The following is an 18,483-nucleotide window of genomic DNA, read 5'->3' on the forward strand; positions in this document are numbered from 1 at the left end:
TGAATGAACCACAGCTGATTTATGCTTGTATGGTCTTGCAGCAGTCCTATATGAATATCTCAACCCTGGAAACTAGCAATGAAAAATTATGGTCCAGTTATGGTCCAATTTATGTTATTTCCATCTCTTGTACAGCTGTTATCTCTAATGATAGATGGTAGAGAATCCGCATGGGAGAAGTCATCCTTCATTTAGTTTTGTTTAAAACAGAGCAGCCATGATTGACAGGCGTCTGATCAAGTTCCAATGCAGAATGCTGTCATTCCACAGGGCTTAAGGGTAATCCCATCCAGGGCATCGTGACATACAGGATTTAAAGAGTCAGCAAACAATCCAAATCCCACATCAACTTAAGCAAACTCAGGAGTTTGAGACGGTGATATATAGAATCACATCATGAAAAAGACTGATGGACTTCAGTTTCTCCAAGGTGCAGCACTGAACAATGCAGTTGACAAAATGTCAGGGCTTCTGTTATAAAAAACATCCCATGCCAATGAAGAGACACACCGATTCTTTAATATTAGGAAGAAATGTATTTATGTAAGATACTATATGGATTATATGAAAACATTTCAAAATGTGCAATTTTGATAAACATTGCGGTTGTGCATTCTTTGTCAGTTGTTGAGAAAACATTTTCAGATTCTACCGACATATTCTTCTTCTCTTTTTAGCAAGTAGGCATTTGCTTTACAAACTGTGGCTCATGTTTGATTTTAAAACGTGTTAATGACAAACTATCTGCCTCAACCAACCATAGAAATATAACACCAAGAAGGTTCCTAAATGGCAGTTCCAATTCAAGTCATGCGTATCAGCCATTGATAGTGTACGAACAGTCACATTGCTTCCACAACCCTTCTAGGTGAAAACCCTTCTATGAATTATATTTTACTTCAATGTCACAATGAGAATGCAGAAGCGTTCTGGTCTATGAATATTTGGCAGTGAAAATTGCAAACCACCTGAATGTAGGTTGCAGAAAATAATCTAAATTGTAATAGATATTTTTCCCATGGGTCCCATTCAGGCTTGGGCCAATGAGCTTCAGGCCTGTAAACCTCTGCATTAATCTGTCCCTGGATGACAATGTCAACAACAAACATAACTTATACTATGGGCCTATGATTTCCATCCGTCAGTGTTGGGGAGAGGTGCGACACTGCTTAGAAGATGTCAATTGTTGGATTTCTGCTCACCAAGATGAGATGCATTACTCACATATGTAAAACTCTCATTGTTAAAGAGGCTTTATAACCGAGTTATTTAGTGATACAATCACTTATTAATCATGCACTTAGTTTGCATAGATAATTCATAACTAAAAATGGGCACAAATCTTTTTTTCTTCTTGTTTTAACATAAATGCAATGCTTAACACTTCAGTATCTGGTTGCGTAATATTAACATTAGAAACAATTGTAATGGTGTTTGAAATTTGAATTAGGATATTCGTTTGAATAGTGGGAATAAAATATACCATGAATAAGATCTAGCATTACATTTGTAATGCTCTTCCAGAAGCACAAAATGGGGTATTGCATTTGGACACATACCAAAGACTATGAGGCGAGTGTGCGTGTCCGTAGAGCCCAAAGGATTCTGGGCCGTACAACGGTACATGGAGCCATTAAGCTCAGCTGGCACTCTCTCCAGAATCAGCTCCTTCCCATCCCGCTCTGTACTCCCATCCAGCAGACGTCCCCCAACCCGGGTCCAGGTGAAGAGGGGCTCTGGAAAAACCTCGTTCTATCACAATTCCACCACAATGTGTGTGAGAGAGGGAGAGACAAGAGGGTAAAAAGTCTTAGTCTCAGTTAAGAGATTAAGAGCAAAGGCTACATGAATAATACAATCTCAATTCCCTCTGAATGCCATTGGATGTTAACAGCTAGCATTAATAATGAAACTACATTTAGAAAAATGTTCACATTCTCTAGCCTCTCCGGAGAATTTCCAGCATACAGTTTGAAAATATTAACTTTTTTCAAAATGTCATATCAGTCTTATCAAAGGTTTGTTATCATTATAGATAATAAGAGTCCAATTATCCCTCTGAGGGAAGATGCCTTCCTGCTGTACTCCTCTGGATGTCTTTTCTGCCATCTGCTGGATACAGACATGTTATTAGAGTCAAGACAGCTGGAAAACATGTCAGCAGGAGAGGAGAGGGCGCTTAGAGCTTTTTTTTGGAGAAAGTGGTATGAGAGGTTGTGGTACTCAAAGGTTATTCAAAGGGAACAACACATTATCAGGAAGCATGATCACTCCACACATGGGCATATCTTCTGTTTCTATAAACCCAGCTAGGGAACTCTACTGTTTCATCTCTTCTATATACTGTGGGGCTGAGGGCCAAATATGTTGCTATCATGCATCTTGGGTGAAATAAAGGCCACAAAGGGACTGATAAGAGATTGTCTAGTCCTCAAGCAAAGAGTGATGGCTGAATCAGATCTTTTAAAGAATAGCTCAATGACTTGAGTCATTGCCACTTTGTATGACCCATGGACACATTTAATTGAATTGCAAAGCTGTCAATATGAAGAAGAGTTTGTTCTTAATTGTATGTTAATTTAAAGTAAAATAGCTATTAATAAAATAAACTGAATGCCTGCCTTGAGGAACTAGTGTACGATAGCTTTAAGACAGTTTGATTTGATTTTATCGAAAAGGATTTGCAGTTGATCCATGAAATGAGGTTACATCAAGATGAAAAACACTGAAAGGTTTGAGTGAGACCTTCCTGTCACATATCCCCAACGGCCTTATAGGGCCCAGATAAAAATAATCTAGCATTAATGACAGACGCAGAGCCGTTTTCATCTGCCTTTTACAGTATATGGATTAACACAGAGTAGGGACTCCAGTAAGCATGCCAAGTTGAAAGAAAATGTAAACTCAACACTGTGTGCTTATATGTGATTCTGATACTATAAACCGTAGGGGATATTTATATCTTTTTTTATCAGACTATGAGGAGACAAGGGAGGTAAAATATGTCTTTATACCAAATCTTATCTACTAAAGAAACCCCAGAGCTTTGGTCCAGTGAAGGATAAGAGAGGTTTTCGTTGGGATGAATTTCTATGCATTTATGCTGGCTTCAGAAGTGCCCGATTGGCTGTATGTCCCAGTCAAGCCTGTTTATAGTGACCATTCTTAACACTATTCAAAGGAAAACTTCAAATACTATGAAATGACTGGGTGGAGATATGCATATACATCTACCTAGGCTCTAACCCACTACACAGTTCGTAAGTCACTGGTCCACTGCCATTATCATCCAGCTGGGACGGACCTTTTTACATCAACTGTCAGGTCCCTGTATTGTTTTTTGAAGCGACTTATATTCTGTATGAAAAGCTCTATAAAATCTATTATTATTATTATTATTTCTAGATCAGTTTCAATTTGAAAGTAGCAGACCAGAATAAAGCAATGACAGACACATAAAACACAGGGCTATCATGCCCAGAAACAAATTAAGGATTAAATGAAATGTAACAAATGCAATTGGGGCTGGTCAGTGGTCCATTAGCATTTCCTTTCCACCTGAATGGCTCGAGCAGGGAGCGCCACCACTATGTCGTCCCTATGTCTGTCTATGTCACCCTAGGTTCATATATAGTTTTATATGTTTGCGTTGCATTATAAAGTCAGCCTATATTACGTTAAGTTTTGTGGAGTTCACTATGCAATACCAAATTAGGGAAAAGGATTGCATCATTGAAGTCAAGGTGTATCCCGATGTCGACCCTCTGAGCGGACTTTGGATAGGATAGGAACACGGGTACTGAGATTGAAACATTTGTATTTTTTTGCCACAGAATGATAGTTACACAAATAGAATCTCCTGACTGGAATGTTCTAACGTACAAACCTTCACTACGCTCTGCTAAACTGGATTTTGCTAGCTTGAAAAGATGTCTGTTGTCAAAGAGAAAGACTTAAGGAAACAACAGAACAACAGAGGTTGAGCTATCTAAAAACAAACAGATTTGGAAAGGGTTATACATTTTTCATTTCATGCCTTGAGGCGAAGGTAATAGGCAACACGTCTTCGTGAAAACATTTTATCACTCAAGTTTTCCAATAATGTATTTCAATTTTGTTTTCATATATATTTCATATTTTCAATAATTGTGATGACTCTTCAGATTTAGTAGGAAATATAATTTTTTATACTGAAGAGGAAAACATTTAATCAAGATTTCTCTACGTCAAAACAATCTAACTAGCTCTGCCACCTATTGGATTTGTTTATTGAGATCCCTATTACCTGACAGCTAGTCTTCTTAGGGTACTGGCTAGGCCTTTAGAAGCTGGACAGAAGGCCGTTGCCTTTCAATCTGTATTTGGGCTTATGTTTTGATTGGAGCAAGAAGTTACTCCACAAATTAAACATCTTTTGTTGTCTAGTGTGTGACATGGGTGGCAGCTGTGGCAGGTGATAGTGAGGAGGCTGTGGTATATTATTTGCTTGCATCAACCTTTTCAAAATACTTTTCCAACAAGAAGTTCTTTATAATGATCTGGTGAGTGTCACTGTTTATTATTGCAGCTCACTTGCTGTTACCTCTAGAGTACACCATTAGCAGTTATTATGGTTGTGTCTTTTCAGAACAGCAAGCCTAGTTGTCACATCCTTTGAACAACTGAGGTTATCCTAGGTTGGTGAGTGCGCAGTATAGTTGTTGCTACCGGTCACATTGCTTTCGCTGCATTACAGCTAGGTAGAATGTTGGGCACATGATGCTCTTATTCCGTATTTCTTCTTGAATATTCAGTTTGAGAATATTTTTGGTCTAATAGCCATGGCTGCTACTGGTGCACAAGCAATCAACAGAGTATCCTAGGAAATCCGTTCATAATCTGTGAAATGTGATTATGTTCAGTATGAACATATGACCAGTCCTGTTTCTTTACAACACAAACTTGTGGGGCAGTTATGAGCTAAATCACATTCAAATAGAGTGGCAATGATGTATAGGTGGAAACACAACCAACTTTCACTCCAATGGTTGCAAGTTCTAATCCATTGAGAGGCGAAAAGTGTTTATTTAATGTATTTTTTGTAACATTAACTGTAACATCTTCACTGTAATTCCTAACCTTAAATATCTTTTGTAACAACACATTTTTTGTAATTGCAATGGAATCACAATCGAATGTACACCAACGCAACTTGTATTAGCGATACATTAAGGACCAAAATATGAGTTGCAATATGTTAAGGAGCAACATAATATCCCTGGTTATATGTTGATATTGAATATAACAGCACTGGTGATAAGATGATGTTGAACGTAATCACAATGCACATATTAGTTGTATATTAATGTAATTCATAGGATACACGGTTAAAAGGAATTGTATGCTAGCATTAAACCAAGAAGACATATATAATATCCCTCACCCTGTAAGAATGGTCACTATTAAATGAAAGCTAAGCAGGCTTAATTGCACATCTCTGTCCCCTCATATCCCAAACTGAACATGGCCCTCCGGTTTCATAAACCCCCATGCACTTACCCCAGGAACCCCAGCGCCTACCTGGAATCCTTGCACGGTGATGCGCACCGTGTCCCCTACCTTTGCTCTGGTGGGGGTCATCAAAAGCTTTGGGCCCTTAGGAGCCGCTGGGAGAGAGAGAAATAAAAGAAAACAGGAGAGAAAATAAGGAGGGTCATCCCAGTGGCATGTCAAGTAGATCCAGAAGGCACTTCTTCGTTTTTTTTGGCGCGGGGAGAAAAGGGAGAGAGGTGAATACAATTTCCTGTCAGTTAGGTCATGGTGCAAGTGGCTGGGGACCTTCTCATCCTTTCATTCTCAGTAGGGCCATGGTGGATTTATTCCCCCTTGGAAAGAGAGGGGATTAAATTGGATAGATTACTGGAGGAAATATTCGGAGCACACTAGGAGGAATGGGGAGGCAATGAGATAAGGAACACTCAGATAACTAATTCCCTTGTCTTTGTACAGATGGGATCCCCCAGATGGTATCCGTTTGGGTCCTACTGAAACAATACAAGTCTTAGGAGAAAGGACAGGTAAGGATTTAAACAGTATTGTTCAGTATCAGAGGGGCAGTATGGATTTTGTATTGAGCGGAGATTGAATGATGACCCTGAATTAAACGATGTGACCTTGGTGATGTACTGTACAGTACAATAGCATGTGGGCATAGGGTAGTTGTGTGGTTATGTGGTAATCGTGGTGGGATAAATTGGGCCTGCATAAACTGGTTCTGCATCATTTGAGTTAATGAACAATTTCCCTCTAGATAACACAGTGTTATCCTGTATGCTAAACAATGAACAAAATACAAAAGCGATGACAATTGGTCAGGGAAAGGGAATCCTAAATAGGATGGACATGCATGCACAGGTGCATTTGTTCGGGAACCTTACAATACACACAATTTACACTTTTAAATATAAATCACAATGTGGCTGTTGAAGTTAATGAGTATAACTAAAACTAATAAACAAACAGATAAATGACCTACATTCCACCCATTAATCATGACACAAAGTGCCAGCTCAAACTAATGAAGCATGGCTTTTCTCAAGCAGCCACTGATTCTTACCCTACATCTAACTAATGGATTAGGAGTTCCTCAATTACATTTTTGTTATGGGGATGGAAAAAAACATGCTTTGCACACATATCACATCAGAAGACCCTTTTAGATAACAGGATCTTGTTTCCTTTCCTTCCAGAGATGTAAACTAGATTGAGGTGTCACCTTGTAGAGCACAGTGGTGAGAGAGACAGAAGACAAGAGATAGGCCGATTCATCAGATTAAAAGCTTGTCTAAATGATAAAAATGACTCTACTACCTAGTATGTTTAAAACCTTTTTAAGATCTGCGACAAACTTGGCTAACTAAAATACTTGCATTTGATTAGACATAACGTAGCCACATCAATCCACAGACCTACATGCCAAGTTCCACATGAAACTACCAGGATGAACAAAGACTATATATATATAGTTAAGCCTAAAAGTATTCATAACCATGCCAAATTTTGAGCTATAGGGAATTTTTATTTGACCAATAGGTTTAACATAACTATTTATGTTTCTGTGTCACTTGCTTATGTCATTTGCAGCCAGAAGAAACCTATTGGTCAAATAAAAATTCACTATAGCTCACAATTTGGCATGGGTATGAATACTTTTGGGCTTAACTGTAAATATTTTTAATAGAAACAGCTCTTGGCTGCATTCAAACCCATGCTAAAGCCTTTCCGCGGGACCACCCTAGCCCTTGGATCAATAATGGTCATTTGGAGGAAGGATTTCTTGCATCTACTTGATCTGGACAGATCTGTATCTTAGAGAATAAGTAAGTCAATTAATTTACCTGCAACTGTATTCATTACACAGCACAGTGTCACATGGCCTGTTGCTTTTGTAAAACTCAAATCTGGTTGTTATTTTATTTTGCATAGTTGTCTGGTTAATAAGAAGTGGCTGATATGTTTGGTGGAAATTTGTATCACTTGCTCGCTAGCTAGCCAACATCAATCAACTCATGCCATGCCATAACTGAATTTGACGAGCTGCATTTTGCTTTTTTTTAGCTATCCTTCCAGTGGCAGTTGGATTTATCCATAAAGTTGAGGCATGATTTTGCCAGGCTTAAAAAGTCCAATGATGTGTGCACCATTCAATCATGGTTGCCTACAGCCAGGGGACTTAAGAGCTAGGGTTAAAAATCGTGCAGTACAAAACTAAATGCTAAGCTAGAAACTAAGGAAAGTAATTCGCAAGTTGATAAATTCAATAGGTGCTGGATGTGGACATCAGTCAATTCTTAGAGATTCTTAGGAACTGTTAGCAAGCATGGGTCTGTCTCTAACGGCCACCACATCATGGCTTGAAACACTGCTCAGCATCCAACTAACTACATCTGCAGACTTGGTGACCCAAGATGCAAATGAACGGCAGGATCTTTTTCACATGCTTAGGGGCAAAGTAGATTTAACAATGTTTCATGGATTTGTTTTTCTTTTACATGATTACACCAACTGTGCAATTAGTTAAATATTCAGGGGTTTTGCTATGTAAACAATGCCTGATATTTTAACCTTTCCACATCATGATAAATGACAAATATATCAATAAAAAAATAAGCTATAGAAGACCACAATACAGTTCCTTACGACTGAGCTGTACTTGAAAATGTAGAATGTTTACGCAGATTTAAGTTTATTTGAAATTATTCCAAGTAATCCTTAAGGAGTGCCAATAATTTTCACAACTATCTTTATAAGGATTTTTTTTACTCCTTTAGAAAACAGATTAATCTGAAGAGAATAGTTTTAACTTTATATTTATTTTGAATAATATATAAGACATTTTCTGTGTAGTTTATTTTAAACAGCCATTCCTGATCATTATAAAGGAAGCCAATCATTTTTAGGTGACTGCCTTTTAATGAGAAATCCATATTTTAGTAAACTGCCAATTAATGTATTACATGTATACAAAACAAAAACATTTGCACCACGATTTTGTGGTGTCAATAAAGAAATGTTAGCAATATTAGCACACATATTCATTTTCAAATAATTCATAGGTGTCTTTGTAGACTTTCCCAATTAATTTCAGTTTTGTCTGGATAATTTGTACATGATACAATTTTCGAATAGGTCCCAGGACTAAACGGAAGCATTTGAAAACTAAACAAAAGCATTGAGCCTCGTAAGATTCTCCACAGTAAACTGCTTACAGGGTAACCAATGTCATTTTGTATTTTGGGTGAAATAACGCTTAAAATAAGACCTAGGTTATCCAAAATACATACATACAGAATATATGTGTCAACTTTGATATATTTAAAAATTCTGCATTCTTTAGATTCAGTATTGTGAAACCTAAATAATTACATGGTTTTCTCTTGGTTTCGTTTGAAGTCAGTCAAAGACCTGACATTGAGCCATGCTTATCATACCCATCAAAACGACACTATTGTGCTTGAAATGATCCATGATGAGGATGTCACTTGGACAGTTATCTAGGGAGGGTTACTGCTACACTGCCTGCTTCCCACCTCCCACTCTCCATCCAAAGGATATTTTCAGTATCGCTGTCATGGCGTCACAGTGATTTCTGGCACTGTTGAGAGGATGATTGCTGATTTCTGGGACCCACTCCAACAATGACAGTTGGCATCTAACGTCATCCCCTTTGATTATGACAGCATGCAATGTGACCAACATACTGCAACTCCCAGGAGGGACATGGCCGCACAGGGAAATAAGTCCTGGTCTACCAAGATGTCAGCCAGCAACCCAACCTCTTCACTTTACAGAAACTCTTAGCACGGTGGTATGGGTCAGTGCGCACAGTTTCCTCAGTTAACAACACCACAACATGCACCAGGTGTGCTCTGTGGCCCAGCCAAGTATCAGCAGGCCTGACCTATGACTACAGATGTGGATGACTGCAGATAACTCAGAAATAGTGACTGCACTGTTTTTTAGAGGAATGGAAGGCAGAACAAGTAATCGAAAAGGGGTGATGAATCCAACAGTGGATAATTAATCTCACACATCCAACCCACAGTGTGGACTAGACTCCTTACAACAGCAAGATGAAAGTGGAATACAGATGAGATGCAGGTAAACACAGACGCAATCATATATATACAAACACACAAAGACACAGACACACATTAATGCAACACTCATCCTTTTGAAACCCTGAAACTGAGCATCTGTTCTCTGATTATCGTGATAAGGAAATGACGGGTGGAACCAGGCGGGAATCATGTCTCAGTACAATATACGAAATGATATTCATCCTTCTAACTAATAGTCCACCCTTACATGAGTAGCAGAGGATTTTTTATTATTCAAGATACACTGAGGGTATGAATAGTGTAACCACAGTGTAGGGGGAGGCACGGGCAGGGGAAACCTGTTCTGAGAGGAAGTCGGGGTCCCAGCACTGGCCCAAATCCATTTGTAAAGCTGAGCACGAAGAGGCTCTTGAATATTCATGAAATGTAATACAACATTGGTCGGCTGTCAGAATGTCACTCCGTCTCATTTGGCAATATTACATTTGTGAAATATTTATTATTTCCTTTTAATTTCCTGACCAAACACAGGTCGGTGAGGCATGGAAAAGGGAATGGAGAGGATTAATTCAATTACTCAATCAATCAATCAAATGTATTTATAAAGCCCTTTTTACATCAGCAGTTGTCACAAAGTGCTTTTACAAAACACCTGGCCTTAGACCCAAAGGAGCAAACAACAGTAGTGTTGAATTTCTGGCTTTAACGGCATAGTCACAACATAGTGTTAGTGTTAGCCCATGGTTAGAGAATAATAAAAAATGTGTCCCTATTAGATTCTAACAGGAAATGAGGATTGTTCTGAAGTGTTTAGATATTTGGAATTTTGAAGTGGTGACATATTTCTAACCATATGTGCTACATACTGTCTGCTATTGTACAGCCTACCCCCTAAAATCTATTAAAACAGCAGTTCTAACTCACATCACCCCATGTTGAATCTGCTCCAAGCTGGTTTGTAAATCCTCCCATTGCTCCAATCAATATTAACAAATTATATTTTTGCTGGACCGCATCAGCGGAGCCGGCCCAGAAGAGCGAATGTCTCTAACTGAGTGAGTGACTGACTCACTGTCAACACATCTATACCGACACTCAGCAAACGTGTAGCTCCGTGGCGTAGTGGTTAAAGACACAGCCTCTCATGTGGGAGGGCAACAACATTCATCACTTCTAATCGTGAGCCGGATGAGCTATGCTTGCCTGGTTCCTTCTGTTCTTTCTTCTTAGTGTTGTGTAGGTGCATTTCTAGAGAGTTCTATACAACACAGCTCCTGATAATTAAGTAGCTTGAATTGCAGCATTAACAATCTGTGTCAAAACATAAAGAATCTGTTGACCCCCTATAGGTCTCAAGTCTTTTCCCCATCAACATAATTATCAGTCAAGAGGAATTTGATGAGCAATGTCTCTTTAAATTTTTTTAAATCTTTGCCTCCCTACATGCATCACACGTGATACTTCATCTCTAACACCAACATTTACAAAAGGTTACCAATTGGCCGAAACTACCATTCAAAGGTTTGGGGTCACTTAGAAATGTCCTTGTTTTTCATGAAAATGTATATGCTTTCGTCAAAGATCCCTCCATTTGCAGCATTTACAGCTTTGCAGACCTATGGTATTCTAGTTGTTATTTTATGCAAGTAGAAAAAGCCTTTTTTTGGAAATCCATTTCAACTCAGCGATTCGGTCTAAAAAATATATTTCATATATGCCATTAAAAAAAATATAAATGTGTTTATAAATTATTTGAATACAAATATATTTATAATATAAAATAGAAATGTATCATTTGTATGACTTGATACAACTGTAGGCTATCTGGAATGTTTGTGTGAAACAAGGGTTATAACTGATAAAAGTACATTAATTTTGAATGTCACAATTTTCAGAGTGTGTGGTCCAGCACTGGTCTAGGCGCCACCACCTCCACCGCACACATGGGCCGATGCAGCGTAGGTTTGAATCCAGCTGGTGCTCTGTCGGCAAGGACCTCTGTATTTTCCCACTGTCCAACTAAATATTTCACACAATGTACATACATTTACAGTACACTGACAGAACTGTACCATATTTAAGAATCAGCTTTATAGGTGGTTTACAATTGCAGTTACTGAGTTGTTACATGTTCCGTGATCTCTCAGATACAGTGCAAATAAATGCAAACTCTATGATTCAATAAATTATTAGGTTCTAGGTAACATAAAAAACAATGTTGATTACTTAAACAGGATTAGAAAGATTTCCATGTGCTTTTGTTTCAGAAGAAGTTCCAAATATAAATTTCTCTGTCCCTGTCATGTGTTGCAGTTTTGAGTCAGGCAGACGTTTTGCTAAGTGATAACATGACATTCACTGGCACTGTGGAGGTTGGGACTGGGGAGTGTGAGAGGGGGTCGGGCACTGTAAGTAGTCCAGTGTAAATTGTAGAGCAAGCAGCCATCCGTAAATAATTATGCAATTCATGCATTCTGTAAAAGTTAGTACACCCCTACATTAACTACCATGTGAAATGGCCAAAATAAGAATCAGGTGCACCAAAACAGATGCAAATGATTACAAAATCATTAAAGAGTAACCTGGAAGGGTCCAGGCTTAGAAAAATATTAGAAACATAAAGGTATAGTTGTACTGATCTTAACCATATGGGCGTGTGGTAACACATGATACCAAGATTAAAATACCGATCTGACACCCTCAGAAGAAATATTACTAATGCCCATGCGTCTGAATTACATCAACCCTCTCTCTAGAAGTATATATAGGACAGGTTGTCTAAGATAACCTAACTCAGGCCAAGAGCTGTCCGAAAGATCATAGAACACTCTAATAACCCCAGGGTAACATAAATGGATCCATAGGCCTCTCTTGCCACAATCAATGTCAAAGTGCATGAGTCAACTGTCAGAAAGACTATACAATCTTCACCTACAAGGTAGGTCAGGAAAAAATAAGCCACTGCACACAAAAGACACGTCTAATGTTTGCTAAACACCTGGGTAAAGACCAAAACTACTGGAAAACTACTGGAATAATGTGCTCTGGAAAGATGAGTCAAAGGTGGAGTTTTTATGCTGCACTGTCAGAAGCCATGTTTGTGAAAAATGAAACACTGCCTTTGAACAGAAGAACCATGTTCAAAGCATGGAGTAAGTGGCATTATGGTATGGGGCTGCTTTGCACTGGGAGGCAAATAATTTATATACCATAACACCAATGGTCTAGAAGTGGATGCCCTTCCAAAATATTTCCAAGAGCTCCAATACAAATAATAAATCAGGTAAATGCAAACCCATACATAACATCTGGAGATTAGGAAGGGCATCCAAGTTGAAAATAATTCCATTAGAAAGTTGACCTGGTCAGGCGAGTGTCTGATGAGAACACCTTGTCTAACAGGTGCTTTAACAGGCCTAGGTCTAGCGGGACATCATTACTGTCAGACTAGGTTATGATCAATAATATTATAAGCTGCCCTGGAGTGAAACAGTACAGCTCCAACCATCTATCAATTTCTTTTAAGCTAAGCATTAACCATTTGTGCCAGTACTGAGCATATTGAGTGCACTTCCATGCAGGCATGTGTTTTTAGTTTTCTGTAAAAAAGCATTGCAAATCAATATTCTTTCCATGAGTTTGCTAAGGACCAGTAACAGGCTTATCGGTCAGTTGGTTCAACCAGAAAAGGTGGCTTTGGTTTCTTGGGTAATGGAATAACTTCAGCTTCCCTCCAGAGGTTGAAGATATGGTAAATGGGAGCTACAACATAGGCGGCTGCATATCTGGAGTGTGTAAGAAAATAGATGTATTGTATAAGTAGTAAGATCATAACCATAGAAGTCACAAAAAAGTGTGCTCTTATTCATATGAGTTATATTCCTGCATTGGAGGGTTAATATAAGGTAGATAGATGGAACACTTTTTGACACTGTCATAGCCCCTAAACTATTTATTTCATGTTGGTTGTAGGTTGTTCTAGCTCTGCTGTTGTTGCTCATACATCTGCAAAACCATGAAAATATTCTCACAGCTGAAAGGCAAGTGGTGAGCACTGTTAGACAGTAGTAGGAGCAGAAGGCCACTTTATTGGAGCGTAAAGGAGTTAAAAGCAAGAAGCTCAAGGCAAATGGAGAGTATACAGCAATACACACACAGTACCAGTCAAAAGTTTGGACATACTCACCCATTCAACAGGCCTTAACAACTTATTTTCTTAAACATGCTCACCCATCCTCTCTAATTTTGTCTTATCCTGATTTAATTACAAGCAAGTCTCATTACAGCGACTCCTAATAGGCTTGGGTGAGTCGAAGACTACGTCATTTGAAACATGGCCCACCTGGGAGTTATACTTCATTTTCACACTGCTCGCTCAACCAGGAAGAGAGCAGAATAAGCGAGTGGGAGGGCAGGCTCCTTCAACTAACCACCTCAGTTTAGGTTCCATCTGACAGTCTATTGGAATTCCCAATAGTGCAGGACCAATATGCACAAGATGTATGGGATTTCCAGCCACGTTCAGTGTGGCTAGCCGAGGCTAGAACCCACGTTACAGTGATGCAATTTCACAGTGATGCAGGGCATTTGGCTGCCACGCCACTCATTTATGTCCATTTTAGTGAGGGTAATGTCTCTGTTTATCATGTCAGCACTGCATTGCTGGTATTTGAGAGGAAAGTGTTAATGAGACCTGAAGTGTTAATGAGATCTGCTGGTTGCCATCTTTGTTGTAAAGTTTGAAAATAAATTCTCTTATCAAATCTTAATGCAGAATCTTCACAGTGAATAACATATTACATTAAATAGTTGTAAAATATATTTTCCTTTATGTGACACAAATACAAACAAGTAATCCTACAGTCACATGATCTTGTTTATTCCAACACAGTAAATGAGATTTGATTATGTAATCACATGGGAGGTAGTAATTTGTGTTGACATAAAGTCACCTAGTCACCTCATCAATGACATCACATTGCCTGTTTTGTTTCAATTCTAATTTGACATTTCTAACTCAGGTAGACTTTTACCAATAACGATTGTTGAGTTAACTCAATCTAGGAACTGACAGCTCGGTGAATTGTCCTGTCAGTCACTACTGAGTTTTAAATTCCACTCGCAATCTTCTCAGCTGTAACACAATTAGGCATCAAATGGAAATCTGAGTAGATTTACTAGGGAGACATAAGAAGACTCAACGACTGATTAAGACAGTGGGAAAGGGAAATGTGTGATTTGAGGGATAGGTCTAGGTTGTACTCACCAAGTGTGACCTCTGTTTGCATGGGCATGGACAGTGCTGGGTGCTTGACCTCACAGCTAAACATGGCGTCATTGTCTAGCTGGGGGTTAAGGGTCCAGGTGAGTCTGGCCTGCACCAGCACAGAGCCATCACTTTGGGGGATGTGGGTGTGGCTGAAGTAGTAGAGTGGGTCAGTGCTCTGCACCCAGCGGGGGAACTCCCGGCTCACTACCGTCTCTGGAATGACCTCTGTGGCAGGGCTTGGCTGCTCCTGCTGCTGGCCCTGGCTGTGCTGTCCCGGGGTATGAACACGCTCAGTGCTCTCGGTGAACAGGCGGGCAGGCCGACCCTCTGGATCCAACAAGGAGAGGGACCTCTGCATCTTGGTGTCGTCTAGGTCCCTGCTAATGAGCGGCCTGGCACCCCGAACCCCAGCTGCACCACCTTCTTCAGCAATAGCTGAAGGGTGGATGTAGGATATCACTTCTATCAACTCTCCATCCCGCTTAAAATACACCTAAGAGAGAGAGATAAAGGGACAGGAGGTATTTGAGATTAATTACATTCCTACTAATAGTGTTTTTACAACATATTTCAAGTGGTGATAACAGGCTGTGGCTATTTAGTCAGTGAGTAGATGCGTCAGATGTGCTTTTCTGTGATCTTTCGGCTTCATGCAGTTTCTCACTGCTTCATGAGGGTATTAAGATCCCAGGCTGGTAAATCTCTTGACAGAGAATTCAAGCTCCCATTTTAACACACCACCTCCAGATATTAACTTTAAAATCAGGATTTGGAACTACTGCCAGTGGCATCACTTGCTGTGAAACTATTTACTCATGACTCACAATTTTCTTTATTTGAAGAGAACAATTCAATTTGCAGTCTCTCAGGGAACCTATGGAATGAATTTGCGGTAGATCAATTATTGTTAAAAAGTATTTCACTCTATTTGTCTTTTTTCTAAGGGGACTGTCCATACCACATCACTGTGCTGGGTTAATACTTGGCCATGAGTTAAAGCGCTACACACTTCAGGCACTCTGCCATGCCATTCTGTGAGCTTGTGTGGCAGGCCACGTTTCCACTTCACAATAACAGTGCGTGCAGTTGACTGGGCCGCTATACCAGGTCAGAAATGTGAAGAAACTTGATGTACAGGTGGCATCCTATGACGTTGCCATGTTGAATGTCACTGAGCTTTTTTTAGGGGGGAACAACATACAACATCTAAGTAAACAGAAATAAATATTAATGCATTAATACCATTACAAGGAACAAAAAGTTATTTTATATTCTTAGAATGGAAAACCAATCCAATTCACTCATGTTGAATTCTTCCGAGCTTATTGCAGGATTTGACAGATCTTTTGACTTTGAAAGATTTTTGTTCTTTTCCCTGTTCGAGGGATTCCTCAAAGCTTCAGTTATCTTGAAGTCGGTAAAGTGAGGTGGCCAATCTAATACTGAAATCCTACCCCAGACCATGACAGAGCCACTACTGTTTCCCAGAATGCTGCAGACATGCATCAATGTACTTATTCACTTTTCTACTGACAAATTTTGTGAACCAACCTTTTAAATTAAGTTCTGTAGAAAGTTCATTTGTTAAGATATTAGGAGAAACAGAATAGCGTTGCGAACCAAACATGTTATGTGCTTGGGCAAAGGATTGTGGCTGTATGCACAGGATACAGTACTTATGCCCACATTGATGATAGAAAAGCTGCCTTTAATTTTGAAAATGCTTTGAATCCACATAGCGCATTAATCCAGAAGATACAGCAAAGTAAAGCTCAAGGATTTGTCCGTGAAAACCTAAATTTGATATATGAAAAATACATATGAAAATAATGAGCAGGCCTTTGTTTATGGCTCACATCTGTGAAAGTAATTAACAGAGCATAGGGCTCTCTGTTCAATTAAAGAGATCTTGGTTTGACCTGAGGATAGCCTTGTATCTGTTTTTTGTTCTGTATGTATTGTATATAGCTCATCTGTCTGGAAAGGATCATCTACAATGGCCATTTAGATTATCCTGTCCTGGGGAAGGGGGACACACCCTGTGGGAACTACTATTTAGCCAGGGTAAGGATGTCATTCAGCAAGCAGACGTGACTATAACCACTGTTTCATGCATTTGTTGTATTAAAAAAGGTTCAATTTCAATTTTAGTTCTGACTTTTCTTCATCATTTGTTGTAATTTCTACGACATGCCCTTCATCAAAGTTTAACCAAGTGTTTCAGAGGGAACGACACATTTGCTGCAGTCCCAGCTGTTTTATGCACTCCTGACCAGTGTGGGGCAGTATCTCCCCTACTTTCCCCAACAATTAAGTGAGCGATATACCCATTACAGTCACAAGGACTCAAAACCAATGGCAATAATAATTTGCAGTGGTTTTCAAGGTTAATAATGTGCATTTTGTGTTTTAATATTTATTTTGTGTTTTCTTTAATGAACAACATTTTTGGACAGAGAAAACTGACTGCATACAAGGTTGTATAAAAGGAAGGGTATAATTGGCACTACCTAATCTGGCATTAGTTAGCTAATGTTAGCTAGCTAGCCAGAAATACGTGATCTGTGTTTAGTCATTCTGTAATCTCAGAAATATGTTGTTAATTGTTACTATACCCTACTGTTATTTAACATTTCAACTAACTTGAGCAACTCTTTGTGTGGAGATTCAACTGCAATAGCTATTTCTAAAAAAGTCCAGCCTAGCCAGCTTAGACATAACCCATCATTGTAGTAACATTCCTCCTGACAGTAGAACCCAATCAACATAGCCAGTTTTGTCAGGGTGTGATTATGGTCATCTAAAGTGTCAATATGTTTGAATGATTTAAACAATAGAGACCACTTCACTATGCGAGAAGTAGCTGGGGAAGGCCAAAGTTATAGCTCCTCTGCTACAATTATCTTAAGCCAGGTCTGTCATCTAAAAATCTACAATACTTTTATCTACAAAGAGACTAGTCTAATGCCAACCACTGAAACAACAACTGGTCCAAGCAAGCGCAGGTACACCTAAAGCAAGAGGTATTCCAACGAGGACTTCAGCAACTACGCACAGGATAATAGTATTACAAGGATGCCACCCAGGACACCCTTAGTCTCAGATTGCTTGTTAAGGACAGCACTGTCACAGGAATCAACATCCCACTGGTACAGGACAGGAGGACATTACAGTGTTGGTGGAAACGTACGACTGGAAGCAACACCTGACTCCATACTTCAGACCGGTGCCACAGATTAAAGCTATACTTCAGGTATACACCATTTTCATTATACTGCATAACACTATTCTGATCAAAACTTGAAAGTGTATTGGTAGAAAAGGTTTTAATTACTGTTCTTTAAAAAAAATATATGTATTCTCCTCTTTTACAGCTCTGATGGTGTTTTTGTTGCCAAGGAACATTTGGACTCACTCAGGAACAAATATCCATTCCTGCTCCAGAGCATCAGTCATTCCTCCCAGCACTGGTTCGCCTGTACAAGCATCACCTTGACTGGACACATAGTGACAAACATGTCTTTTTCGACCACATTGAGTTTCGTGAAAAAGAGGCCATGGGCACTACTTGCCCTGCACCAAAGTCAAGGGTTGGACAGGAAAAGGCTCTAAGAA

General features: G+C 39.2%; 1 protein-coding gene across 3 annotated transcripts in view; it reads right to left on the bottom strand.

Annotated features, from left to right (window-relative positions):
• The window catches only part of igsf21a (immunoglobin superfamily, member 21a), a 241,803-nt gene that overhangs the window by 4,716 nt on the left and 218,604 nt on the right, over nt 1-18,483 (bottom strand). For 2 of the 3 annotated variants that reach the window (XM_020055162.3, XM_010881650.5), the window contains 3 exons: nt 14,866-15,361; nt 5,539-5,645; nt 1,560-1,752 (listed from right to left, as the gene is read on the bottom strand). In XM_020055162.3, coding sequence (XP_019910721.1) covers nt 1,560-1,752; nt 5,539-5,645; nt 14,866-15,361 — 796 coding nt within the window. The remainder of the gene's footprint in view (nt 1-1,559; nt 1,753-5,538; nt 5,646-14,865; nt 15,362-18,483) is intronic. The other variant, XM_010881651.5, reaches the window with a different exon arrangement.

This window comes from Esox lucius, chromosome 17, assembly GCF_011004845.1.
Source record: "Esox lucius isolate fEsoLuc1 chromosome 17, fEsoLuc1.pri, whole genome shotgun sequence".
Lineage (NCBI taxonomy): Eukaryota > Metazoa > Chordata > Actinopteri > Esociformes > Esocidae > Esox > Esox lucius.